Source organism: Rhipicephalus microplus, chromosome 4 (assembly GCF_043290135.1).
Source record: "Rhipicephalus microplus isolate Deutch F79 chromosome 4, USDA_Rmic, whole genome shotgun sequence".
In the NCBI taxonomy this organism is placed as follows: Eukaryota; Metazoa; Arthropoda; class Arachnida; order Ixodida; family Ixodidae; genus Rhipicephalus; species Rhipicephalus microplus.
In genome coordinates, this window is record NC_134703.1 from 123,370,764 (window position 1) to 123,398,419 (window position 27,656).

General features: G+C 45.7%; 1 protein-coding gene across 4 annotated transcripts in view; it reads left to right on the plus strand.

The window, feature by feature from the left end:
* The window catches only part of LOC119172339 (transcription factor 4), a 160,620-nt gene that overhangs the window by 8,005 nt on the left and 124,959 nt on the right, over positions 1 to 27,656 (plus strand). For all 4 annotated transcript variants that reach the window (XM_037423393.2, XM_037423396.2, XM_037423395.2 and 1 more), the window contains exons 4-5: positions 3,487 to 3,512; positions 12,368 to 12,400. In XM_037423393.2, coding sequence (XP_037279290.2) covers positions 3,487 to 3,512; positions 12,368 to 12,400 — 59 coding nt within the window. The remainder of the gene's footprint in view (positions 1 to 3,486; positions 3,513 to 12,367; positions 12,401 to 27,656) is intronic.

The following is a 27,656-nucleotide window of genomic DNA, read 5'->3' on the forward strand; positions in this document are numbered from 1 at the left end:
TAAATTGTATTGTTGAGTGTGCTTACAGTGGGTTGTTTGTTGAGCCATTTAATAATGGGAAGAGGAATGCGTGATGGAGTTTTCTTGTTTGCATCAAAGTCTTACTAATATAAATACCAAGCCTATTAAGAACGAATTATTTCCAAGGCATAATTAATCCTGAAGGAAGAGTGCTAAACAAGTAACGAAGGTAAAGCAAATTTTTTTTTTTTCATACTGAAGCCCTAGTTTGGTATGCCAGCCTCAGGTTATAAATGTTGAAGAATATATACTGTATTTTTTCATTGTTACTAGCACAAAAAAAAAGGGAAATTGTGTTTAAAAAAGTGGGTGTGCAGGTTAAAAGCTGCGATGAAATGCATATATATTTTTTTCTTTTTCGTAAAGTTAATGATGTGGATTATATGCAGGGGTGGATTAAATCGAGAAAAGTGTTCTGGTCGTCTAGAGTCCCGAAGGTTCTCAAAACTGAAGCTCGATCTTGTGCTCAGTCTGTCTTTAGCTTGTGAAAGACCATCTGTACATAAGCAGATGCTGACCAAATCAGTGGCATCGTGACCAGCAAGTGTGGGTACTGCAGGGGGTCATTACCACTTGGCTTTCATACTCATTTCTTTTTTAGTTATTATCATCAGCTCTCTTCTCACAGTGAAAGGGGCATGTCTGAAGTTAGAAAAGTGTGATAGAGCAATTAACCGAACCTTATTCTGATAGCAAAAGCCTTCCTGGCTCTATTTTATATTTGTTTTTTTTTTAATGATAGAAAAGCTTTTGGCATATTGTACCACATGCTTTAGGGCAGTCAGGCATGCTGTTGCTTCAAAACTTCAGCTCTTGAAAGAGCTTTTTTGGGACCTTAGAAGATTTCCTAAAATTCTTGGCATATTTTTCTTTCTTTTTTGAACAACTGTTCCAGCAGCCTGTAGGATCTGTCAACTTGCTGAAGCACGTTGAAGTATTAACAGAATTTTTGTTTAAAGTAACGGGACCAACAACACACTTCTGTGTTACCTGTTTTCTTTGTCGCGACAAAACGCTCACTGATCAGAGCATCCGACCACGTCACGGTAATGCCAGAAGCTCCGTGTAACATTTATTTTTAAAATTTTTTTTGTGGGTGACTGCTAGGTGGCACTCGCAACACATGTTGCGGTTCGTGTTGGTGGGCTGCAGCTTGCCGCGCATGCACTGCTTCTCCACCTGTTCCAATAGTGTGGCAAAAGCAGAGCATAAACAGTAAAAAATATATGAAGGATGGATACTACTTAAATTTTTAGCATTAATTAAAGGGGCACATAAGAAGCACCTCACTAAATCACATGGAATGTCTCCATAGTGCCGCATCATGGCTTTTGAATTGGGCTGTGCATTGTGCCAAGTTTTTCGTGACTTTTAGTTGCAGTTAAAGAAAAAAATCTTACTCAGTGAAAAGGATGCTTGAACATGTCATTGTAGCTCACAGCGTTCTGCATCTTGTGTGCATCCTATTGATGAACTAAAACTCTTGCTGCACATGGTTGGTTGACGTTTGTGCTTATGTCTCCTAAACTATATCATATAGAAAATCACCGAAGGCCTTATTGAATTTCTTGCTTGCCAGTGGCCTATTGAATAGTGGCTTCTCACCATCGTTTTCATGCACCTGCTTATCTCTCTTTTTTTTTTTTTGGTTTCCATCCTTCTTTTCTTTTCTCCATCCACTTAGCAAATGCGAGGCTATAAATGTGGCTGACCTCGCAGTCTATTCCTCATTTTATTATCTCTCATTATCTTTCTCTCACCCTTTCTTAGTGTTCAAATGGGCCTCGACTATAAGTGAAAAGGTACATTTGTTTATAGAATGTGTAAAAGACTGTGCTCCGAATCGAGCTGTTTGTTATAGGTTCTCCTCAAGTTTGAAATATGAGTGAATGCATCATAGAGCACTTATAGAAATTCACATTTTTTATTCTGAATCTGAGAAAATAGAGAGAAGGAAGTAAAGGAAGATAATTTCTTGCTGAAAATGACCCGTAACTTGAAACATTGAGAAGTGTTGCAGCTTTCCAGTATGACAGTCAAATACAAGCGGTCCTCGAATGTGGCACGCTTTCATTATTTGCATCGTATCTGTGACCATCACGTGCCCATACCACCTGCTTTTAGGCCGCTGTTTGAAGGTTTTCCGGTGTTCGAATTCAGTATTCATCAGCCTTGTGCCAAGACTGCTCTAATGGCACAGCCTGCTTATTCGCGTGCAATTTTGCACGGTGGAATTTCTTCGCATTTTGACGTTAAGCCCATTCTACTAATGTCAAACTGGTGGCTATGCTCTGGTCCAATCTTTTTATGGTGGAAAACATTTCAGTGGCATGTTTAGGGTGCAAAACGATAATCGAAAAACTTGATTTGTAGTAGCTGGCAACTTTTTTTATCGCCAATTCCTTAGTCTTCATACTCACTGTTGTTTTAAAGTGTTGTTACACTATTCTTGGCTTGAGGAATGAAACACAAAGCTAACATACTCACCGCTTTCAGTCATCTGTAGATGAGTTGTAATCCACCACACTAAAACATTGTACGAATGATTCTGCACTCGTTGAAGGGGGTTGGAGAAATATCGCGAGAAGAGAGAAAGTATGTCTAGCATTACACCTGCTGCCATGTTGTTTAAAAGAAATAAACTTTTCAATAAAGACGCCGAGAACAAAAGTGGTGATGTCATACATGTATGGCGCGTAAAAAACACCTTTCGACGACCACAGGGTGCCACGTAGAAAGTGTTGATACGCCAATGGCAAAACCAATTCGTCATAGTGCAGAAACTGCTAATCGCTTTTGATGAAATGAAGGCATCAGAAACTGTGAAAGGGTTAAGCAAATGCAAGTGGCTGACCTATGATATTGCATCTATTGTAACTAATTGAGTTTGCGTGCACAATCACGTTAAGACGTGAAAGAATCCGTGAGACACACATATGGGGGTATGTCTTACTTGTTCAGCATGTGCGCTTACTATGAGTCATGACTCACCAATCCCAAGAGAAGTCATCGAAGCGTTTCACATCATCCAAAGGAGAAAAATGTATCAGTCTACCTTCTGTACTGCCAAGTGATACGAAATTTCAATACCTAGGTGCAACCTGCACATGTTGATTACACAAATTATCTGTTTTTTATTCTATTTTTTACTTCACCTCTATATCTGAATGTTTTTTTTTTTCTTAATACGTTCCAGTTGCGAGTCAGCTCCCGTGTTGTGCACCTTCTTTTTCTAGCCGTCGTCCCTCACTGCACTGCTAAAATCGGGGCTTACCAATATCTTACAAACGTGGCTTATACTATAGCCTATGCTCTATGTTTACTTTTGACACATTAACCCTCACATCTTGGTTCGGTGTCTCTCATTTTGCCTTGTAGAGAGTGCATGCAGCCACCAGGTCTAATAAATATTGTATTGTGCAATACCTGAATTTTTTTTTTTTAAAGCATGCTTGTCCTTTGCAGGTATCACGAACAAAAGGAAAAGAGACGTGAGTACATTTCCATTTATTCATTATAAGTTGACTGTTCTGTGGACGAGGGCCCTTAGGTTTTGAAGTCTCGGATGGCTTTGTGAATGCCGTAAATATCAGGAAAGAGTGCCAAACTGTAAAGCGTGGTTCTGTGCTTGTTTCATCTGAATCCGCCTTATCATGGCGTGCTGGTAGTTTTAAAATAGACGTTTAACTGTTGTTGAAGCATAGGTATTTATGATGGGATCAGGGGCCCCCAGAGAAATTAGTGCTGAAAACTGAATACATACACCAAGGCAGGCACTGTTCACATAATATAATAAAAGAAAAAAATGCTAGAAATTTACAGCCAATGTAGGTTTACTTGCCATTTGTTGTATCACTTCGAAATATTTCATGATATCTTGCTGCATACATGCTTCTGGGATGCTCCAAGAATGGTCACAGCCGCTAACTTGGTAGACGAACACATGCAGATATATCATATGTTTTAACTTGAAATAAAGCTTTTATGGCTGGTCTTTGGCTGGGTAATTATTGGTTCAGAATGAAAAAAATGCAAATGTTTGTATCCTTTAGCAGTGCACATTAAAGAAATCACTATTTGGTCAAAATCAGTTCATAGCCCTTCACAACAATGTCCCCCTCAGAGCGCTGTGCACATAATTGCCATCTTTCTCACTTTGTTGGAATATTGTTAAATTCAGATTAATGTTTTTGTTTGCACAGATACAGCAACTAATCTTCCGATAGAGTGCTATGGCCTCATTGCGAAAAAATTTAAATTCCGAAAAAATGCTGTGTCTTAATCTTAATTGCCATATAGGCTACTAGTTTAATTAGCTAACCAAAGTCATGTTTAAATCTAAGCCACTTTTGTCAAGGTCTTACTTAGTTTGCTCCAGTTTGAAATATGCATTTAAAAGTGCTAAGAGACATTGTATAGGAAGAAATGAAATGCACGCTCTCAAGGACAAGCAGGGAAATATTATCAAATTTGGAGGACATGGTTCGAGTGGCAGGGGAATTCTATGTGGAGATATGTAATATATATAGTTTGAAGTAAGTCATCTAACATCTAGTGGAAGTCTCATGTGTAACTACCGATGAGGAAGAAAAGCCATACAAGATATGTCACACATGGAAAAGCAGCTGGTAATGACAAAATAACAGTAGATTTTGTTAGGGGAATCTACTTGGAAGTAATTAGCTATGCATTATACTAAGGGCTCAAGATAACAGTGGTTCCAGCTAGCTGGAAATATGCCAAGATTACACTAATAAGTAAGAAAGGAGGCATCAGAGACTAGAAGAACTGCAGGCTTATCAGCTTACTTTCGGCGATATACAAAATATTAAGGCAAGTAATCTTAAACAAAACAATAGAAACACTTGATTTCAACCAACCCAAAAAGCAAGCTGGGTTCAGGAAAGGGCACTCTGCAACGGATCACATTCATGCGATAAATCAGGTATTGGAGAAAGCCGCTCAGTACAACAAAACCCTTAGCCTTCATAGACTGTGAAAAGGCATTTGACTCTGTAGAGATATCTGCAGTTTCAAAAGCATTAAATCGACAAGAAGTACCCAAACATTACGTCGATACCTTAGCTGACATCTATGAAGACTCCACTGCTGCGATAACTCTTCACAAGGAAAATGATAAAATTGCGATCGACAAAGGAGTAAAATGAGATACTATGCCCCAGTGTCATTGAATGCATGCTTGAAGGAAGTGTTTGAAAAGTTAAGCTTGAAGGAACCAGGAATAAAGTTTGACAGAGAATGGCTGAACAACCTACGATTTGGTGATGACATTGTGTTCATCAGTAACGACAGCAACGTATTGCAAAAGGTGATTGAGGAATTCAACGGTGAAAGTATGAAGTTAGGCCTCAAAATGAATATGGGGAAAACAAGTAGTGGGGAATGGCCTGGAAAAACAAATAACTTAAGGTAGAACACTATACATTTGGAGTTTATACAAGGATATTTATACCTTGCATAACTGCTCACGGGAGTACCTAATCACAGAAAAGAAATTCACTGAAGAATACGGATGGGCTGGAGCACGTTTGGCACACACTTCCAAATAGTGCCTGGAAATCAGCCACTATCATAAAAGCAAGAAGTATACAACCACTGCATACTGCCAGTTCTGACATACGGGGCTGAAACGTAGAGATTGACCAGGCAACTAGAGTGAAAGCTGAGGATCATCAGCGTCTAATGGAACATAGAATGATAGGAATAACATTGAGAGATCGGAAGACGGCAGAATGGGTAAGAGAACAGACAGGAGTTCCAAATATCCTAGCTGGCGTCACTAAAAAAAAGGTGGGGGGGGGGGAGGACCTGAACTGGTCACATAATGCAAAAAAAAAAAAACAAAACAAAACAACAGAATCGGTGAACAGAAAGTGCAACAAAATGGTTATCAAGGAGTGAAAAATACAGTCAGCAAAGGCAGAGAGTTAGATGGATTGATGAAATCGGGAAGTTTTGCCGGGATGAAATGGAATGAGCTCGCACAGGATAGGGTAAACTGGCGATCATTGAGAAAGGTCTTCGTCCTGCAGTGGACTAGCACAGGCTGAAAATGATGATGATGATGTAAAGGTTTAATGTGCATTCCTAATTCATTGCAGTATGGTGGTGTCGACACGTGCATCGACACTAAGAATAGAAAAGGGGTCCACTGTTGTGGAGCGTAGCACATGTTGCTTTGCGATTATCTAGCCCTTGTGCTGTGCAGTGACAATAGATGTTGTTGTGGCACTGCCAAAGGCAGCCTTTTTTGTTTGTTTTTTCCATCTTTTTTTCTCCCTCTTTTTCTTCATGAATCTCTCAAATTTCAAGGTCCCCAGGTTGGCAGGCAGGCATATAATGTTTAAATGCCAAATTGTGAGCTTTGGTAGGGTTTCTAAAGGGTTTATAGCAGTTTGCTTTCCCTGTAACGTAGCCTGCTCGGTGCAGACACTGAATGATGCCTGCATCTCACTTGCATGTGGTGTCAATCGTATTGCTTCTTTGGCTCCTCGGAATATTTTCTATTTCCAATTTACAAACACCATAATGATTTCAAGTACAGATTGTACTTGCCAGTTGGTTTGAGCTGTGTGCTGTCATAATTATTTCAATCTTGCCCCATGCTCATGTATTGCAACGTTAGAAGGGTCGCCAAAAATTGTTAGCTCCATTAACAATCATTATTATAATAGAACGATTGCCAGAATCAGTTTCTAACTGCAAGATATCCTTCTGTATATGGATGTGATGTAATTATCACTGTTTATTAACACAAACAAACTTATTCTCATTTTCATTCTGATTTAACTATGATATGATCATTGTAGGATCAGGTTTGCTTTCTGAAAATCGGGCTGAAATTTGATGGCAACGAGTGCCATCACTATTAGATTTCACATTCCTAGGGGAAGTTTCGTTCTCTCCCCTATTAATGGTTTTGTCAAAAAGGGTGTGTGCAGATTATTGATTTTTTAAATTCTACTGTAACCTGTTACATGCAGTTTAGTGAGGCCGCACATTTACTTGGGGATAATCACAGCGGTCACTTGTAATTTTTACACAATCTGTAGCTATTCAATGATAACTACTATGTAATATTACACATACTTGCCAGCTCTCTCGAATTGTCTGGGTGACTCTTGAATTCTGACTTAATCTCCAGATTTTCACAAATGCTATCTCAAATATGAAATGTGACCGCGGCCACAACAAATGATTGGATGCAAAACTTGATTGTAAGTCCTGAGGTGCACGAGTCAACGCGCAGCAGGTTGTTCCCACGCCGGGACAGTCGGGCAGAGCCCGACCGCCGCCACATCGTGGCCCCTCTGGACAGCCAGCCCACAGTGGTCCCCCACATTGGGGTTCTTGATAGAGGATAGCCACTTGTCTTCATTGGATTAGTTTGTGTCCTGTAACGAGGGGAAATGCCAGAGCATGTGGTCTAGGCCAGCGAATTCGTTGCAGCGCTTGCGGGAGCTGTTAGGATAAATGTCGGGATAATTTTTACGCAAGAAAGCTGGGCTGGGATACGAACCTGTCTGCAGTAGTCTGACAGTCAAAGCCTGCGCTCGATTTAACTTCTTGTTAGGAAGAAGAAAGTCTCTCCTGTCGAGACAAAGGTGCTGTGTAATCTTGTTACAAGTGATCGCAGGATCTCTGTTCAAAATATCGACTGCTGCTTGATGGAAATTCAACCACAGACATTAGTGTTCCCGTAGAATTGAAGTACCCAAATATACTAAAGTATTCAAGAACAAAAATGAGGTTGCACAAAGCCCTAATTTACTCGCACAAATTGTGCTAAGCTTTACCTTGGCTGGCCATCCAACCAGACTGGGAAGTTACTCGCTCAAGACTAATTGAATACACTGTCATCATCTTGAAAAATGTTGCGCTTGTGACGAAAACATATATTTTCTAGTAAATGTGCTTGCAAGATCATCTTCCTCTGTTGACTTGTGGCATGACACTCCTTGATTCGTTTGGCCATCAAATCAACTTTATGATGTTCGAAGTTTGTGAGGGGGCAGTTCCACATAGTGTCCATGCCTTCTCGCAAACTTCAAGCAGATGTAGCAGGGTCAGACTAATACACATTGTTAAAACCAAGTCAAGTTGTGTGGCTGGGAAGTTTTGTAATTGTCAATATTGTACTTTTGTTTTCTGGCTCTCAACATTGAGAACTAAATTTCATTTGGAACAGGGCTGTCTAAAACTAAATTAGTCCATGAAGGAACGTAAAAACAAAGTCCATTATTCATTATTCACACATATCACCACTGGAGCTCATAAATAAAAGACTATTTGGTAAGTGGCCTATAATCAACAGATATTTTCTTTTACTTTGATTGACTCGTTCACACTAAAAAATTTAAATAATATAATTATCTGTCTTTCTTTTTGAAAGATCATATTATCTTTAAAACAGTGTCAACCCTCTGGAAAATAAATAAATAAATATTCTTGTTTAAAATTCTGCCTAAGTTTATTTATCAGTACTGTTAGCATTTAGCGCACATTAACGGTGGGTAAACATTGCAAGACCAAGTGCAATGATAATTGTAAAAAGCCTACCTTTCAATGGCCCAAATATAAAAGAGTGTATATGCAAACTTTTAACTTTTGACATGAATGTTTTGGGAATAGTTCACAAGAAACAGTTGTTACTGTTATCATAACTGTATAGCACTTCATCCTAATGTTCTGCTATTCAGGAGCGAAGCTTGACAAGATCATAATTTCGAATGTACATATCAGCGTCACAGGAGTTTGCGGCCCGGGTCGTTGGGCAGAGCATTAGCTACAATGTCAGCTAAGGACCTTTTTAACGACTGCTAAAGGGGCACTAAACAAAATAGATTTATTTTATGTTAGTAAATAAATTACCCTTTCACAGCACAAGGCTTGCAGCGAGAAAACCCGTGTTAAGCCATAAAATGTTCAAAAAGAAATGCAAGTGACGGCTGCACTTGTACTGAGTACACCTGTATGTTAAGAAAGACTGGCGGCAACTCCATCTGTTTGTAGTTCCCAGGCACGCTTGTTGTGACATCGCAGATTTTGACACCATCTATGTCTACGGGGGTCTGCATAGTTCTTAGATGATGAAAAATGAAGCTAGAGACTTAACACACCAAGTTTCAGAATCCTTGAACCAATGTGGCTATCTAAAATGTGAAAAGCCATTTTAAAATTTTCGACGTTATACTAACATCCGCGAAGAGAAATTTTGATGTCCATATTAAGTACGAAATGTTAGCCTTCACTTTGTCCCTGTCAAATGTTCTCAGTTTTTAAAGAAAATTGCCTTTTAAATAAACGTTACAATTGCATGGTTCTTTGCTATTTATTATGAATGGCTTTGGCGAATGCATAATAGTCTCAGTTGCTGTTGCACCATAAAATCTGATATAACTAACAAAATCAGCAATAGCCATATTGCTGTGTTCCTTACAATTACATTTACAAAGTAAATGATAATGTTAGGGGGTTTCATTCATATCCTAGTACATAATGTGTGTTTGCTTAGCACAAACTTTAATTCAAGAGTCCGAGAACTTACTTGAGCGGAGCACGAGATTTTGTCAGTAGATGTGCTATTCATAGCTATAGGATAAAGATGCATCCTGCACAACAACTAGGAATAGTGATTGAACTATGTTACCAAGGCTGTATTATTGCCCGTGTAACTGTGAATGGGTGTACCCAAGTAGGTTGATGCTAAGCATTGCCATGTAGATTGATTGAACACAAAACACTACGGACTTGGACTTTTATTATATGAGTATTACAATTCAAACCAAGTTCACGCTTGCGTGTGCTACCGTGTTATTGGCAAGGAGTACAACTGAGGCATTTCAATCACAGAAGACATTATGGAGATTTCCGTGCTGGGTCATCTAGAGAGTGGCCTGATTGTACATTCAAGCAAAACATTTTACTTCGACTTTCTTTGTTTGTCCATAGATCTACATGCTTCAGAACTAGAACATCCAAAACAGGTTATCATGTGTTGAAATGCAATCGACTGTGCCTAAAGACATGGCATCAGTTTCTGAGGGCCACCATGCTAACAGACAAACCCCCCCACCCTTCCCCCCAAAAAAAAGTTTTATGAAAGAAGCAGAATTTCAGCAGCTTTTATTATTTTCAAAGGCATGCTAAAGAGCAAGGTGATTTTTTGCATATCAGTGAAGTACAATTTCACAATTCCTAAAACTCCGCTCTTACCATGGCACGACGGTTGGTAAGTGAGAAAAAATGCGCTAAAAGGAAATGTGGATAAAGATGCCATTTTGAGATTCCCGCACCAAACGCTGTGATGTCATAGATGTTTAAGTCGTCTGCTATAAAAATGAAGCATATTGTCGTCTGTAGGTTTCATAGACCTAGCATACGAAAGTTCGGGAAATTTCATCTGGCCAATGTCGCGAAAATGCAAAAAATACATTTTAAAATTTTCGAAATCATGCGCGGAGATTTCGGCGTGAAGCTTTGCAAACTTCAACCTTAATTTTCACTGCTAATAACCAACTTGCGATAGTGAAACATATGGCATTAGAGTTTTCAGAGAGCAGTTTGTCTATCTAAACCAAGTCATTGTTTTTCTTTTAGTGTCCCCTTAAGAGTAATAGTTCATTATCATAAAAAAGTAACCCATATTCACAGGAAAGGCAAATAATAAGTTTATTTTGTGCTACATAAATATCTGCAGCTTTTGATGAAGCTATGTAACTTACTTTTTAAAATTATATCCAGGCTAGTCTTCATTCACCTTACTGCACATTTGCTAGGGTGTGAAAAATGTTTTAATTACTCTGCTATCACGTGCCCTCCTTGTTGTTTCTGTTCTAATAATTGCCAAACCTAATCGCAAGCCCAGATCACAAAGTTCAGAGTAATGCTCTATAAAGCTATTCACAGTACCAGTGCAGTCAGTATTGGACACACCAGTATGCTCTCCATTTTGCTTCAGTAAAAATAGGGATGGAAAATTAAAAGTTGGTACCATAAATATTTCCTTTTGTAGAATAGTTTCACTTTGTCCCCCATTTCGTACCTTGTCATATGTGTAGAATGAAATGCTGCAGTTGGGCATTACTCTCAAAAGATGTCCTTGGTAGCACTGTGTTTCTTTATACTTAGTTCGTCAATGCGCTATACCTTGCCATGAGTGTAAAAAAAAAAGAAAACATAAATCGAGTGAATCGCAAGTGCGTAACAAGCTGTTGGACATCTGAGGCCATGAAAAATTGAGGGAGTAAACCTGTTTTTGTTAAATTTACATCCTGTTAATTTGGGAGATGGTCAACAAGTGTCAGCCCTGTAGAAGAAAAAAAATATATGAGTACATCAATGAAAGTGGAACATGAAAAAAAAACAACTTTGCTATTGTGCAACATTCTGCCCTGTCCTGAGGCAACTGTCTACACCGCCATTTTTAATGAGTTTGCGCTTTGGAGCAGAGCGTCATGCTGCACTTCTCATTTCGCGTTCTAGTAAGTTGGCAGCGTCGAGCTGTGTGTGCCGCTTTGGCATTTCAGAAGTAAAATTCCCTTTCTTTGTTTTCTGTCCACACATGCATCGCATGTAGGCATTGGAGCGATTAGATATTGGGAGGAGGGGATCTTGTGTAGTGAAGATACATCGCGAATTGAGCAGTGCAGTACACGTTGACTACAGAGGCTACTGGCAAGAAGAGAATGGTGCAACGTATACAAACAAAACGTGGGAAATACACGCGCGGGATCATAAATGAAGCGGAAACCACGTGCAAAGGCAAGTGGCTGCTCTGCTAGCTTGACGTGGCCATTGTTCCATCTGCATAAAAAAAACTGCTCTTCAAAATATCGCATACATGGGAAAGGCTGGGCAGTACTTAGTCATTGGCATATAGTCAGAGAGAGCGGGAAGGGGGGCCAGGGTACAAGTTTTTTCCGAAATTTTTAAAATTTTGCATGTGTATGTACACACGCACACACAAACACACAGAGAGAGAGAGCGAGAAACATACAGACAGAGAGAGACATGCAGGAACACACATAAGGCCTGGTTCACACTGTTTTGATACCCCTTCCTGTGTTTAATAAGCGATGCTGCGTATGATTCCTTTCCTTCGGCCGTGTCATGTGCGAGGTCACCGTGCACCAGCGCATTCGACGAATTTCTAGCGCGGTAACTAAAGCGGTCGGAGCTCGTTTCTGAATGCGCTGTCAGGGTCGTTATGTCACTTAAGCCATCTTCTGGGTACTTATGGGAAACGATGCCATCGTTTCACGCCCCTGATGGCTTTTTGCGGGGTGGCGCCGTCTGACCAGTGTCCCCTTTGTTTTACGGACAGGTCATTGAGCCAGAAGATTTGGACGTCCATTGGGTGAGTGACTGCATGGAACCGCACGTCTTCTCCTCTGCAACTTCGAACTTTATTTTTAGGACTGATACTGGCGCCGTAGAAGTGTCCTATTCTGCAGCGATTCGGTTTCCGAAGAGCGCGCTTTGCCAACGCGCGATTGGATGACGCCATTGTCAGACTTCGGCCACGCCCCTTCGGCGACGGCTTCACCCAATCGCGCGTTGGTAAAGCGAGCTCTTCGGAAGCCGAATTGTTACAGAATACGATCTCTCAGGACAACGCTTCGTGTAGCGTGTTCTTGGCCGAATGCCACGGCCGCTGTGGTTGTTGACCGCGGATTTTTTTTTTTTCGTTGCTGCGTTGAACGCGTGCAAAAATGTTACGCGAGGCAGACGTTGGTGATGCCGTGTGGAAAAAGAAATGAAAAAGGGCTCGTGTGTTCACGCTGATTGGTCATCGTCGTGCTAGACGTTCCTGTGCGGCCTGTAACGTAGTTAAGAGATTGATATCCCAGTGGCGTAGTGTCAGGAACTTCCTACTTCACTGCGTCTGATGTTTTGATGGCGTCTACTGAATGAATTAAACACTGCTATGCACTTGAAGTCATCTGCAAGGATCATGGGGGCCGCTATTTTGGAGGACCGCGCGCTCGCTGCACGCGCTGTGTCCGAGATCCGTACGGCTACTTGGATGTCTAGAGACTTCCGGAACACATCCTGCACGCCGAAGCGCCAACACCAGGACGGCACGCTTAAGCGGACCTTCAACATGGCCTGGCGATGGTGCTGTGCCCCCCTTGGGGATCAAGGCTCAGTGCATAACCGTGCTTGTGCAGCACGGGGTGAACCTACTTAATTAGTTTTGTGTGCCGTAGACTTGCGCTCTCACACCGTAGCGTTCTTTCGAACATCTGGGCGTTGCTGCTGATCTTCAGCTTCTTTATTTTTCTTTTTCTTAAAGGCAGTGACCTTTCTGCTGCCTTTGCAGGGCGACATGATTGATGGCGATGATTCCTTATTACTACTAGCATGCATGCACCTGCCCGGGCTGCGAACTGGGCGGCATTTCAATTTTTCTTTTTCACATTTACATATTTTTTTCCCCCTTTATGGCATGTGTGTACTCAAGTAATTGCGTGAATCGACCCTGAACTAGAGTCACGTACGCATTCAGTCGGACGGTTGACGTATTGCTGCTGTAACCGCGGTGCTGTACTGACAACGAAGGACACGAGATCGCGCGTGTGTGTACGAGCTCTAGGGGTGTTGTCGTCACCGTCATTAGTCGAAAAAGGGTCAAGAGTATGAAGGTGGCTTTCGCGTTCTATAAGACTGTATTACCTTTCGCGGTGTTGTAGCCTTTATCTGCAGTCGATTTGCGTTGTCGTGAGCTATAGCCGTTCTACAAGAGAAGCAAATGTTACGATGGCCCGTTTGAAACTCGGCAACTCTCTAGCGCGCGCCCGTTCTTTATCCCGTGGTTAGCAAGGGGTGTGTGTGTTCGGGACGTTGGATATACGGCCGCCGTTGAAAAAAGGCCGTGAACTGGATGACCGCGTCGGTGTTGACAGGGCTGCCTCGTACCTCCGTACTCACTTGAAAAGGTTGCGCCAACTGTACCGAACGATTTGCGCTTCTATACACTTTTTCACGCAAAAGAATGAACACCTCCTTTCTGGACAGTGGCAGCGGTGTGCGAAGGCTTCGGCAGTGCATTTTTGGAGGGTCATGCCTATTTCAAGCAACCTAAAGTGTATAACGAAGGCCTTCTGTGTAAAGGTCTATTATTCATAGGTATAGTCTTCGTAAAACACTGTTGTCGGAAATCGCTGAACCAACTTGTGGCCTGTTTTCGGAGTCGCGTTCGTATGCGATTATTTCCAGGATACGTCGGGCGCCGTGTGCCCTGCGTGGTCGGTCGGCCTTCTGTCCCCTCCCCCCCTTCGCTCTTGCCGTTCGCGTGCCTCTCGTTGAGCCATAAAATTTCTCGCTCAAACGCAACCGGTCGACAAGTAGTCGCGGGCTCACATCAGCCTCGAGTTGAGGGGGGGGAGTCGCACCGATGTACTGTGTGTGGCAGCGCTCGCCAGCGACGACCTTGTAGATCTATCCACCGACACCCCTCCTCTGGCGCTGCCGAAGAACAGCTGTCCCCGGCGCGATCCGACACGGCAGCTGCCCATCGGCGCCCCTGGGGTCTGCTGGCGGTGACGTGCTTACACCTTCGGCCGCCAGCGGCGACGACCGCGCCGATGTTGCGGGCCCGAACGACCCCGCGCAGGGGCGTGATGCTAGAGGTCAAGGGTTCGCGCACCTTTCCCGCCGGCGAGAAATCGGATGGACTGCCCTTGATCCTCGGACGCGCCTCCCTCATAGTGTGGCTGATCGCTGCCTTTTTGTTTCAACCTTCGAGTGGGGGGGGGGGGGGGGGACGTCTTGTTGAAGCCATGCAGCACATTGGAAATGTACCTTTGGTCAAATAGTGATTCATAGTAAATGAATAGCTTATTAGCAGACATTCATTTGACGGCGATATAAACTGTGTTGAAGCACTATATTGCTACGTGCCAGTGCATTTCAATGATTGTAAGGATGCAGCATCGTAGATATAATGATTGATAGAGAGTGATAAGAAAGGCGCGGAAGTCTGTATGGAGTGCATTCCTCTCGTAGTCAACGATTCGTTCTAAGGGTAATGTCGTCGTTGTTAGTGATTAGGAACTCGAACGCCCTTGCAGACTCCGTCAAAATGCACGGCGTTTGGTGCCACACTCATATTTTTTTTCGCGTTTTTTCCCCCGTTCTCTTATCAAGCGTCGTCTCGCGGCAAGCGCCTTGATTTTAAAATTGTGAAAGAGTAATTTAAAATAATACGAGACAGATTGTTTTTCATTTTAGCGTCCCTTTGATGGAAAATACGCGCATCCCTGGCGAGCATGCAGCGCGCGAGACGACCGACCAAGGCAGCTAGCGGCACGCGTAGAAGGAGTAGCCACGGTGTGCGATGTGCCGCGGATATCTACCGCCACGTCGCCTCTTTTGGAAGAGGCGGCGAAGCGTTCATTCTCGAATCCTTGGAAGCGAATTACGCTTCGGAGATGGCGTGAAAGGTGGCGGCGGGCGCGCGGCCAAATCTTGATGCGCTCAATCGGGAAGTTACTTTTGGGGGCGTTTAAGATAGATCCGCCGTCGATTTCGATCGGCGGCCGCATATATTTTAACTGGAGTAAACGAGGTGCGGGATCTGCCGGCTACCGAGTTGGCACGCGGACAGAGGCAGCTGCCGATCGGGGTGCCCGCCGGTGTCCCGAGTAGCGTCTGCGCGAAGTACACTATATCGCGCCTGCTCGCTCGTCATTGTAGGAGGGCCTCGTCATCCGCGGCAGATTTCACGTCTGCAAGGTGAACCGCCTGCATTTTCGACCGGGCGTTCGCGGCCTTGGGCCACACGAGTCGAACGTGGTCGTCGTGCGTTAACGAATGAAAAATCTTTCGATTGCATGTTCGGGAACAGTTTGCTTGCGCGGGTACGCGGGAAACGAAGACCCGGCTCTCTTGACGTGAACGCGCGCAATATGCGGGACACAGGACGTGCTAGTACCTCGTCTTCGCTCGAAGCACGACAGGTGCTGAATATGCAGTGCAGGGAAGCGAGCTAGCGGTTTATGTGATTTGTGGCAGTTGTCAGCCTGTTCCCTCCGTATTCCATCCATATTTGTGATTTCTGTGCATACACACGCGCATAATAATAATAATAATAATAATAATAATAATGTCGGCACGACTGGAAATGGAAGGACAGTACGAGTTCCATCGTCCATCACCCGTTTGTCGGTCGTGTTTCTAGTCATGTACTTTTAAAAGTGAAGTACATTGTAGTTATGATCTTAATATGGAGAACTTCAATATAACGAAACTCTCGACCTATCGAAGTCTTTTACTCCTCGCAGGTTTGTGTTTTTTTGAACACAAACCTGCGAGCCTCAGTGTGAAGAAGTGTGTTATCCGTGATTGCAATCCGTGATTATAACGCTGCCACTCCTCGCGAAGATCGAGATGATAAATTGAAATTGCGATTTTTTTTTTGTGGATGGGGGTGGGGGGGGGGAGGTTGGTAAGAGGAAACGCTTATCGAGCATCACCACATTGCGTTAGACCTGCATTTCTTTCAAATTCACGCACGGCGTTCGGCCGCTGTGATGAGGACTTCTTCGCCGGCGCAATATCAAACTGCGGTCGATGTGAATTTATCGTTTTTAACCGACTTCGCTACATGGACGTTTAGCGGCACTTTAACTGCTTATAAGCCTAGGAGTGCGTTTTTTTTTTTTACCTACACAAATCCCCAAAAAGCGGCGTTGGGCGTTCTTGTTCCCTCTCTTCTCTAGAGCAGACGCGCGGGTGTTGGTTGACGTTACTTTTGGTCTAAAAGAAAAAAAAATATATAGCAACTAGGACGATAAGGGACAGCGGCCGTCGTCGTCACCGGTGTATATGGTAGCAGATATCCGCGTGCGGGGTCCGTGGCTTCTTTCGCGTTGGCGGGTGGACAAAGGCTGCGGCTACAAATCACGCGCGCCTTCGGGAGTGCCGTGCGCGCTCAGGTGTGAATGTGTGATGTCTTTCTGGGCCGGACGACGCCAGCTAACGAAGGGGCATAGCAATAAAAAAAACAAAGCGTGTAGCCGTTCGTGGGCAACAAGACGTTTGCGGGGCTGTACCGAGAAAGACGGAGAGAGCATGCGAGCGAGCAACCCGGATTGCGGACGTCGTCGTTGTAGGCGCCCTATCGTCGTTGTTGTTGCTGCTGCATCGCGCGTGCCATATTGCTTGTCTTCGGGACGTGGGATCGCGTGACGAAGAGCTCGGAGGAATGTAAAGCGCCTTCCTGCGTTTGGCGCCCGCGTGACTGCGCTCGCTTGGCTCAGGGGTTCGCTCTTGCACCGTCGGGCGTGGGAGGGGGTCTGCTGCTGGCGGGGAGGGAGGATGGACGGCGACAATGCGAAAGCGTATAGTTCGTCCATTTCTTCTTCTTCCTCTTTTCTTCACCTCCTACGCCGGATAGTGCCGTCGGTCTTTTATCTGGACGGCGTTTTTTTTCCCTTCCCAGCGGAGACAAAGCGATTGCGCTTGATTCCATTGCCGAGCGCGGCGAGGTCGCAGGTTCGAATCTCAGTCACAGCCGTCGCGGAATTCCGTCCGTGGTCTAGGGAGAAATTACGACGAAAGCATTGACGAGTCCAGCGCTATTGGGAATGTTCCGTTTTGCGTTGGCGTCAACGTTAAACCGTTCGGAAACTCGGGCTCCGCTATTCCATTAACGTTTTTTCAACAGCCACGTTAATTGGGAATTCTACACTTGTACATATTTGAAAAAAGCATTTTTTTTTTTTTTGACGTTGCGGCTGCCGGGCCCATAATGAAGGGAGTGAGAGGTAAACTGCGCAGTCGGCTTTTTTCTCTCGTTTCTTCTTTTTTTTTTTAAATTGGCTTGAGACAGCGCAGATGCTGCAATAACAGCGGATAGCGTGTTAACGTTAGTTGATATTCGTTTGTATTTTGCGAACCTCAATTAGACTGTTGTAGCCGTGCGCGAGTAAGTACAGCAATTGCGTTCGGGCGCAAATCATCTTCGTCGGCATAATTGCTCACGACGCACTTTTGGTATACAGCGCGACGATTTAGGCGAGAAGTAAAAGAGCGGACAGGATGTGGATACAATGTTTGCGTAGCCCTTGCGTTTCATGGTACACTGGTTACGGGGCTCGATCGGCCGTTGGCCCTAAAGACGCAGGCTCGATCTCGGCAACAGTGCCCCGCCGCGGTGGTCTATTGGCTAAGACACTCGGCTGCTGACCCGCAGATCGCGGGGATGGAATCCCGGCTGCGGCGGCTGCATTTCCGATGGCGGCGGAAATGTTGTAGGCCCGTGTGCTCAGATTTGGGTGCACGTTAAAGAACCCCAGGTGGTCGAAATTTCCGGAGCCCTCCACTACGGCGTCTCTCATAATCATATGCTGGTTTTGGGATGTTAAACCCCACATATCAATCAATCGATCTTGGCAACGGTGGTCGCATTTCGGTGGAGGCTGCAGATGCTATAGATGACCGTGTACTTAGATACAAGTGCTCGCTAAGGAATCCCATGTGGCCGAAATTTAGTATATATATCTCACTACGGCGTATCTCATTTTATTATCGTGCTTTTGATGAGCAAAACCTTAGCAACAGATCCCTTTTCACAACTGTGAGGCGAGCTTTCAAGCGATGCAGTTAGCCCAACTAATGGCGGCTACTAGCTTACCGCAAACAGCGCACTTTGACGGTGCTGTGACGCTGATTACGCCTGCTCTTGACAGAAACGCGCACGATAGAGAAACTCCGATAGACCTCAATTCGAAGGGTGACAGGGGCCGCCATTGGTTGGGCGAGTATGCACCTCAGGGAAATGCACTTCCAAATTTTGAAAAAAGAGATACGGTTTAGAAGGCGCTAACCAGTGGTGTAGAATTGATGCGACATCGGGGCGCGGACTATCACCTTCACGAACGTCGCCATATTTCGAGACCTGCATGTCTTCAGTGCGTGGAGTGGACTGGCAGATTGGCAGGTGTGTAGAGCGCTTCGTGCTTGTAACTATATGGAATAGGTTGTCCAGCAGGGTTTTACGCGACTCGGGCTCAGTCCTCCCTCGTTGGGACGTCGAGGTCTTGTCTCGGCGCGGCCTTTCGTTGTATTACTGTCATTTTTCGGGGACGTTTTAGGTGCTGCATGGAGGTGGAAAAGTTTGTTAGCGAAAACTGAAAGTCGGTATGGATTGACGATGTTTTGCTGAAACCTTACACGTTAAGCTATACGCAAAAGCTATTCCGTACATTTGTCGTTGGAGCTCGCACAGTCGTCAAAGTATAACGGATAGTTATAGTCTGTTTGCCGTGGCCGAGGCGATGGAATAACGAGTCGAATACGAAATGCCGTATAGACAGCGGTATATACCCTTTCCTGCAAAACCGCCTCAACCATGGAACACCGCACGAGTATTTCGAGCGGCCGCGAATCGCCCCCGCCTCTTTCTGGAAGCGGACGTCCGCCCGCAGCGGCCCGTGCAGAGAGCACGCGGTTTCTTTTGGAGCGAACTGCCTCCGGTCGTCGCTCCGTGCCGGACTTGCACTGCCGCGTTTCCTGTCCGCAGGTTCGCGTGGTGTCCCCGAGGTGTCCTTCTTCCGCTCTGCGGGGCCCGCAGGTGCAACAGGCTCGACAAGCGCGTATTATCGCGACAACCTGGACGCCGCCATATTGGGTCGTTGTTAAGCCGATGTTTTTTTCTTGTTCTTGCATATTGCGACGCGAAATAATTAGGCCACGACGACACATCGTATGCACCAACCTAATCGTTTTCATGCTTGTGCGAGTCTACACCGTAACACTGTTCGTTTAGTTGTTATAGATGTCAAACACAAAGGTTAACAGCCCACTTTGGCGGCACTGAAACCAATCCGTAATATAGTCAATAGACCAGGGGCCGCCGTATTCTGAGGCAGTTTTATAGTAGTCATCGTTAATTTGTCCTTACAGGGCGAAGTGAATAGTTAGTTTAGATGAATGACGTTTTCTCTGTGAAGTCTATTGTCGTTACTTTCACGCATGGTAGGTTTATTAACGGATCAGAAAATCAGTTTCGTGTTTGGATTTTGTGCCCCTAGCTCCGCGCTTGACGTTTCGGATTTCAGAGTTTATTTTTCCTATGGGAGTGTTATTGGCTCAATGAAATTTCCTGAAATTTAAGATTACGAATCAGTAGGACCCCCCCCCCCCCCCCCGAGGAAGATGTATTTGATTTTTACTCATTGAAGAACTACCTAGGACCTAGCGGACGCCGCCAGAATGTGTGCCGTCATGGCGTTTGATGCGGGAACTATTTCTTTTTTTGCGAATTTTCTCGTTTACGAAGCGCTTTTTTTTTTCGACAAGCGTGATGATTTCGAAACTGTAAAAGTGTAATTTTCTTATATGAAAAAAATCGTTCTTCTTGTTAGAGGCCCCTTAAGGACGCTTACTTAACAAGTCATGGCATAGGAGGGTACATAAGAACTAGTATAGAGGCGTACACGAGAAGACAAGAAGATATCAGCATCTATGTTCGCCAAAAAGGACAGTAGGGGAAAGGGTAGAAACGCAAGGACGGGGTGCGCGGTGAATGGGGCGGGAGCGAAAGTCCGCGTTTTAATTGTTCGTTGGATAGCAGTATTTTGCGCATCGTGTCAAGTTCTCTTAATCATTCTGTAGTCATTATTTGACGCTGTATACGGTGTGTAATTAAACTCGGACTGCGCCATCTGTTTCGACTCGTCGACGCTAACACTTTGCGCCCACGCGATACCACGGCCGTTACTTGTCGACTTCCTTTCGATGGCAGTCATAATTATATGCGCGCTGTTCGGCAGCGTCCGTGTGGTCGTCCTTGGGGCGTTTTGGATTTGCGTGTAATCGCGCTTCGTTATCCGAAGCGAGAAAGCTGACTGGCACGTGTGGAGAGGCTCGGAAAACGCGGTGGCGCCACCGTTCACTCACTCGCTTTCGCCCCACTTCACGGCGCTTCTTTCGTTGTGGAGAAAGTAGCGAGATGCGTTGCCGGTCCTTCAAATCGCGCGGATATCGAAGCGGAGTTTATAAGGCGAACCGTCTTCGCAACGCTCATCGCGCTCGAAAAATTCGGCGTCCGGTTGTGTCCTTCTGGCACGACATAGCTACCTTGGGACGTATGCTCTGGCGGTGCCCCGCGTTTCGCTGTGGGGAAGTAAGTCATCACGCAGTCCAAATGGGAGGATGCTATTGCAAGCTCCGCACTCGAACAACACCTATGGGTACTAACAGTCCCACCGGGTCCGCGACGCAGCAGAGAGACTTGGTCTTTCTGTTCCGACGTGGGAGCAGCCCGCAACGTGCACGTTCCGAAGGACCAAATATGGTTCATCCATCCGGTTGTGTCGTGAACACAGATGGTTCCGGAAGTCTCGTGAGTCGGTGACGGTATGTACGGATGTGCTGATGCCGAATAATTGGGAGAACGAATTGAAGCGTGTTTAGTGGGAAATAAAAAAAAATGGCAGCATATCTACGGGGTAAATGATGGAGAGTGAGGCGAAGCATCCGTGCGTCCATTCGTTCTTGCTTCCGTCCGTCCGTGCGTCCGCACGTCAATCCGTGCGTCCGTCCATGCATATGTCTGTGTGTTCATTCGTCCACCTATTTAACACTCCAAGTACCACCATCTCGCATCTTTTCATCATATATTCCGCATATAGAAGCACCGCTATCCAGCGGCCATTCCAAGGACTAAACGAGAGGTAGCAGCACGCACATTCTTACGGCTTGCGCTTCCTGTCTACTTCCCACCTTTAACCACCTCGAGTTCATGGTATATACTAGTTCACTGTATTCATAGCACTGCGGCACAACACTCGCTAAACCTTTCTAAAACCAAAAAGGTTATGCCCAGCGAGTATAACGTAGCAAACCTTTCTTGTGAGATAGGGCTCAATGTACATGCCAATGGCTGCTAACGGGGAATGAGAGACATGAGAATTCGGCTTTTAGTTAACGCGCACACTGCGAATTTTTTATTGTTCAACAACGCACAGAAGAAATTTCCCACCGGCACCACCTTGCAGGTCAAAGCGTAAGAAGACATGTTACACACTACTACGAGGGGCGAACGGGTGCCGTTTTAAGGAGCTTCGCCCCTAAAAGAGTTAAGGCTAAACCCCACTTTTTCTACCCCCCAGGCCAAACCCCATAAGGGCGAAAATGCACGCGACATCGACGAGCGACGAACCGGGGTGTTCGCGTGACGTTTCGCGCGGTCGCTCGGTTTTTTTTTTATATTTGGAAACCGTCGTTCATCGCCTGGAAGTGATGTGCTCAAATCGCCGCTACAGGATGTTGGTGACTGGCGTACTGTCGGTTCTCCGCGTGTGTCGCGAAATCACGACCTCCTCTCTTCCCGAGTGAAGTGTGCAAAACGAAGAAATAACGTTTATGAACGAGCATAAAAAACGAAGTGCTGCCAGGCAACAATAAACAATCAGTTTCTGTTTCATTATGCAATAACACATTTTATTTTTTACGTCGTATGCTGCCAACTTCGCTGTATTTTTTTCGTAGGAGTATAGACTACCTCGTGCCAGCAACAGTGGATTGCGCTCGCCGAAGCCGTCGCGTGAATGAGGTTTGCCAGCGTAAGCGACTGTTCGCACGAAGGCGATTTACGTCGCGTCGCTCGTTGCTGATGCGTGCACTTTCTTGGTTATGAAGGTTTGGCCTTTAAGCTAATAATAATATGAATCTGCTGATAATAATAAAGTTAATTTAGTTCATAAGTTCAAGAAACGTAACATATCGATCGAGAAGGGGTAAAGTGCTAATGAAAGTGTCAGACAACCGCACTTGATTACGTTCAATAAACAATTGTATCGGGCCAGTTGGTAAGGATCCATCTTGCTAGGAAGCGCAGCCACTATTACAAAGAACAGACAACACATCTCGCTCACGCGTAAAGAACTATGTTTTTTGGATGTTGTGATAGACAATAACGGATAGTAATGTACGGGACTGGCACGTGTGCTTTTTGTTGTCTACCATTTTTTATTTTTGCAAACGTCAGAGGAACTCTGACGTTTGCAATAAACGTTTAGTTGAAGTTAAGCGCTTGTGTTGTGTGTTCTTTGTAATAGTGGGCTGCGCTTCCTAGCAAGATTGATTACGTTCCACGGCATTTGGTGAATCGCCGTTTATTACATACGGTCAGGGTCGTGGTTCGACAGTGCTGGCTCCACGACCCACGAAATGAAGCATGTTTCATGCGTGTAGCTGCGTGAGTGGGCTAACGGCGCGCCAAGTGTTGATGGAAAGGGGTGGGGGGGAGAGGTGAAAGCTTGCCAGGCCACGCTGCCATAGGAATACACAGGGTAGTGGCTTCAGAACGTTTGAGCAGCTCTGTACGTCCTAGGAGGTACCGCTATTGAATTCCGTCGCCAGAACTTACAACCTTTTGTAGTGCTCCTTGTGGTTCAGGCATTACTGCCGTTGTTTGAGACTTTATGCAATCTTAAAATAGGAGGGACCGTTGCATATTTTTGCAGTAATTTTGTCGCTGAACAGCTATGTGCTCGTGTGGCGTACGCTTTTTCCCGGTCTTCCAGTAAAACAAGTGCTGCTTGACATCCTTATTAAATATTTTTATTGTTATTATTTACGTATATTTCCTGCAACGATGTACACTGTCTCTGAATTCTGACTTGAGTGTAGGAGAGTTTACGCACAGACTACAGCAATGTTTCTGGCACGGCTGAACGTTTTCTTTTTGTTCACCTCCCTGCTTACTTATTTAGTCGCTGCACTATTAATGTTTTTTCAGGTGAACAAGTTGATTTCCAACGTGACCAGAAATAGAAGTGTTGGTGTTATGTTCGATGTGATATGGGGCTGCTTGATCATTAGACGTTCTGAACTGGTCAAGATGCCGGCCTTTCCTGGCCCTCCTGTCGTTTCCTTCGTCAATAAAGGGTTATAGTAATTAATTTTGCCTCGCGAAGAGTGGGCCAAGTCAGGAGACACGCTCTCTTTTTGGCCCCCTTGGTGGGCATTTTTTGCAAATGTCGAAATAAATAAATAAAATAGTCTACTAGAAATCTTGTCGCGCAGAATGCTTTAGATTTTTTACGAAGAAGTAAGGCTCGCGTTTGTCACGACTGTGTAACTGAACTGTATTACACTCCAGCAGTTCTTAGCCGTGCCCCCCTGCAACAACCCGTGTACCGCGGCCTCGTGCGTACACAGTGAGAACAAGTTTGCGCGAAAAAAAGCACTCCCATTTTTCACCCGCTAGAACGCCGTTTCTTCGGTGCCCGTCACTGCAGCAGCGAGCGCGCTCGGCCTTGGCCTCTCTCTCTCTCCTATCTACGTATACTACGTGCGAGTTTTCATTCATCCCGTCGAGCAGCGGCAGCGCCCTAGGACACGACGTTCGGAACGGGCGCATTCAAAGCTTTCGTCCTTCACCGCTTCGCGATTCGCATTTTTTATTTTATCATTTCTCTTACATTTAGTCCTATCTCCATCTCTCTCTCTTCTCCCCTGCTTTCCTGTGAAGGAGAAGAGGGGGGTTACGTTGTAGCAGTCGATTTCCTCCCGCACGTATCGTCTGTGATCATTGCGACCTGCTTTGTGATCTCTCTCTCGCTGCTTTCTTTCCTCTGCCGTGTTTCGCGTACGTGCGCAGGTACCACTGTGCTGCTTCCTTCCTCGCGTCTACCTACGCACTCCCGGAGTGCTTGCCCTGCCCCGCGCCTAGCTCAGCGAGATTCAGTGCTGTGTGTACCTTGGCTCGGCTACGAGGCGGAAACGAGGTTGGCGAGGCCCCTTTTTTCTTTCTTTTTTTCTCACTCGTTCGCCGCCGCCTCTTCATCATCTCTGATCCTTTCCTCCTCCTCCTCGTTCGTTCGCTCCTTTAGCTTCGAGCGGCTGAGCTTTGGCGGGGATTTGGGTGTCCCTCCCCTGGCGTGCCTATCGGTTCTGCCCGCCTCGGGCTCAACCGCGGCTAGCTACCGGTTGCGGCAACGGCGGCCGGCCACTAGCCGGCGGCCAGCGCTGGTTGGCTGGCCACAAACGGGTGTTTGCGTGACCCCGGCTTCAGACTCACCGGCGGCGCGTTTCCTCGCGTGTCAGTTCGCCCGGTTGGTTGGTCGCCGCTGCATTTCTGAGCAACCCACGCGGCTTACGCCGGGCACACCCTCCTCCCATGCTCTCTCTCTCTCTACCTGGCTTCACCTTGCTGCCTTGCGGTATAGCCGCACCTATCGTAGCCTTCGTTAGCTTTCCTCCCTTCGTACGTTTTTCTTCGTCATCTGGCAACGCTTGTTCAACGAACCTCGGTCATCAATCTCGCGTGGCCAGAAGAAGCCGCCGTTGTGTGTGTTCTGCGGCACATGGAGGAGCTTGACGATCTGCGTGCTTCGAGTATTGTTGTTGGTCTACGTCGTGCCTAATTAATGGCCTTCTTGACGCTTGTTCGGCCCGGTGACTACCGTTTTTTTTTTTCTTTGTCGCCGAGACTGTTGCTGTATTGATCGATGACGGGAAACGAGCCGAGGCGCCACGAGTCGAGCGTAAAAGAATAGTAATGCGAGATAAGGACGTCACGTCCAACGCCGATGGTCGTCGCTTCTTTTTTGTCGCCGCAGTGGTGGTCAAGTGGTCAAAGCGACCGCCTGCCTCCAATGCGGGAGGCACTGATTTCGATTCCCGGTGCCGCAAAGCGCCCGCCGCCTTTTTGTAATGGGACGATAGGGTAGCGCGTGTGTATTGTTGCGGGTATAGTTGAATCTTTTAAACGGCGGCGTCTTTTTTTTCTCCATCTTCCACCGCGATGAGACTCGTCGTGCTACCGCACGGACTGCAGAAACAGGTGTCTTTACTTACCCCTAACCACCATATTTTCCCATTAAGGCGGCGGTTATCCTGTCCATACCGCGCGCGGACGGGGTTAGTAGCTCGTGTCGTTAATCAGTCAGTGTTCTGACGGGCGGCAAGGTCGTTAATAATAGTGATGATAAATTAATAAAAAAAGGTTTTACGTCCCTTATGATAAGTGAGGGACTCCGTAGTGGAGGGCTCTGGAAACTTCGACCACTTGGGGTTTCTTTACCCGCCATCGAAAATGCGGCTGGGATTAGATCCCGTGACCTTCGGGTCAGATATCGATCCCCATAAACACTGGGCCACCACCGTAGCGGGTGGGCGACCAGGTACGAGGTTTTTGTTTGAAAACAATTTTTTCGATGATCGGGTGTGTACGCGTTGTCAAGTGCGACCGCTTTCGGTTACCCAGCGCGGAGTACGGAATGGTCCACTGATTTCGCTTCTTCGAAAGACGGCAGACACACGGGAACATGTCCTGCTTTCGTTGGAGACTGCGTAACTGTGCAACGAAGGAAATATGAAATGATGAGAATAAACAACGTTCAATATGAGTTGCGACTCTCTGGCTGTGGCTTAAAGTGACACGAAGCCACCGACAAACGTTCAATTAGTTCGGAAAGTACCGATAATTGAGAGAGTTTATACTTCATTCACAAATATGTTTTTTTTTTGTCTTGTGTGGGTGCCACTTTGCAGCTTTGACGCCATTTTGAGCACATGCAGCTTGTTGTAACTGTTATTGAGCGTGGGAAAGTTTCGTAAGAACATAAATTTTGAAGCTTTCGAGAAAAACTTGCGACGAAGCATTTCATACGCATGCACGCGAATCGCCAACGCTTCGTGTTCGAACTTCGTACGCCGCGTGAATATGGCACTAGCGACCTTCGGCATTCACCAGTCATTAAACCCTGCCTCACGAGAGGGGTTTAATGTCATTTTTTTGTCTAACGACACTCGACACATTCAATGACAATAAGTGCTGAGCGCTGGTACACGGCAAGACATAGTCATTTGCAGTTGATGGCCATCGCGATGCAGCAAAGACGGAAATGAACAGCAAAAAAAAAAAAAAAAATAGAAACGTTTCTGACGCGTATTGAGTGTAGCAAAAACTGGTATCACCAGGTTGGCATCGTTTCTCAAATAATAATATGCGGTTTTATATAAGACTTGCGAATCTTGTGAAAATTGGGAATCTCGTGAAAGTCTACTACCGTGTGTGGAAGGGCTACCGTGCGTCGTCGTCTTTTTCTTTTATTTTTTATCCAACCCTTCCCCCTCGCGTTTCTGGTCGAAACGTCGCCGGAGACCACGGCCTTTGTTGAGTGGTAAGTAATGGGCCGTCTTGTTCGCGGTGTCTGAGAAGAAGAGGCGGCGGCGGCGCCGCCTCTTGTGCGGACGAGACACCGGAAGACCTTGACAACACAACGGCGGCCTATGATGCCCACCCACGTTCGCGTGGTTCTTCTATTACGTTGTTTATTCATTTTCCACGAGCCACGGCTTCTTCCCCCCCTTTTCGGCCACGCACTTGCCGGTTGTCTCGGCGACGATGGGCAGCGGTCGACGCGCCTAAGTTGTTTGGCAATCAGCTTGTCCACGTATGTTCCCCTTTGTGATGCCCGTTGTGTGGGGGGGTCCTCGCCATGTGACCGTGTCGGTGTCTAACGCGTGTCATGGGTGCACTACAGACTCGACTACTGGCTGCCGAAAACTTCCCAGCTGAGGCGATTAATCGAGCTTTTCAACATCGTTATGAGTAGCGTAAAGTAGAGCATTGACACTGCGGCTCGTGCCCA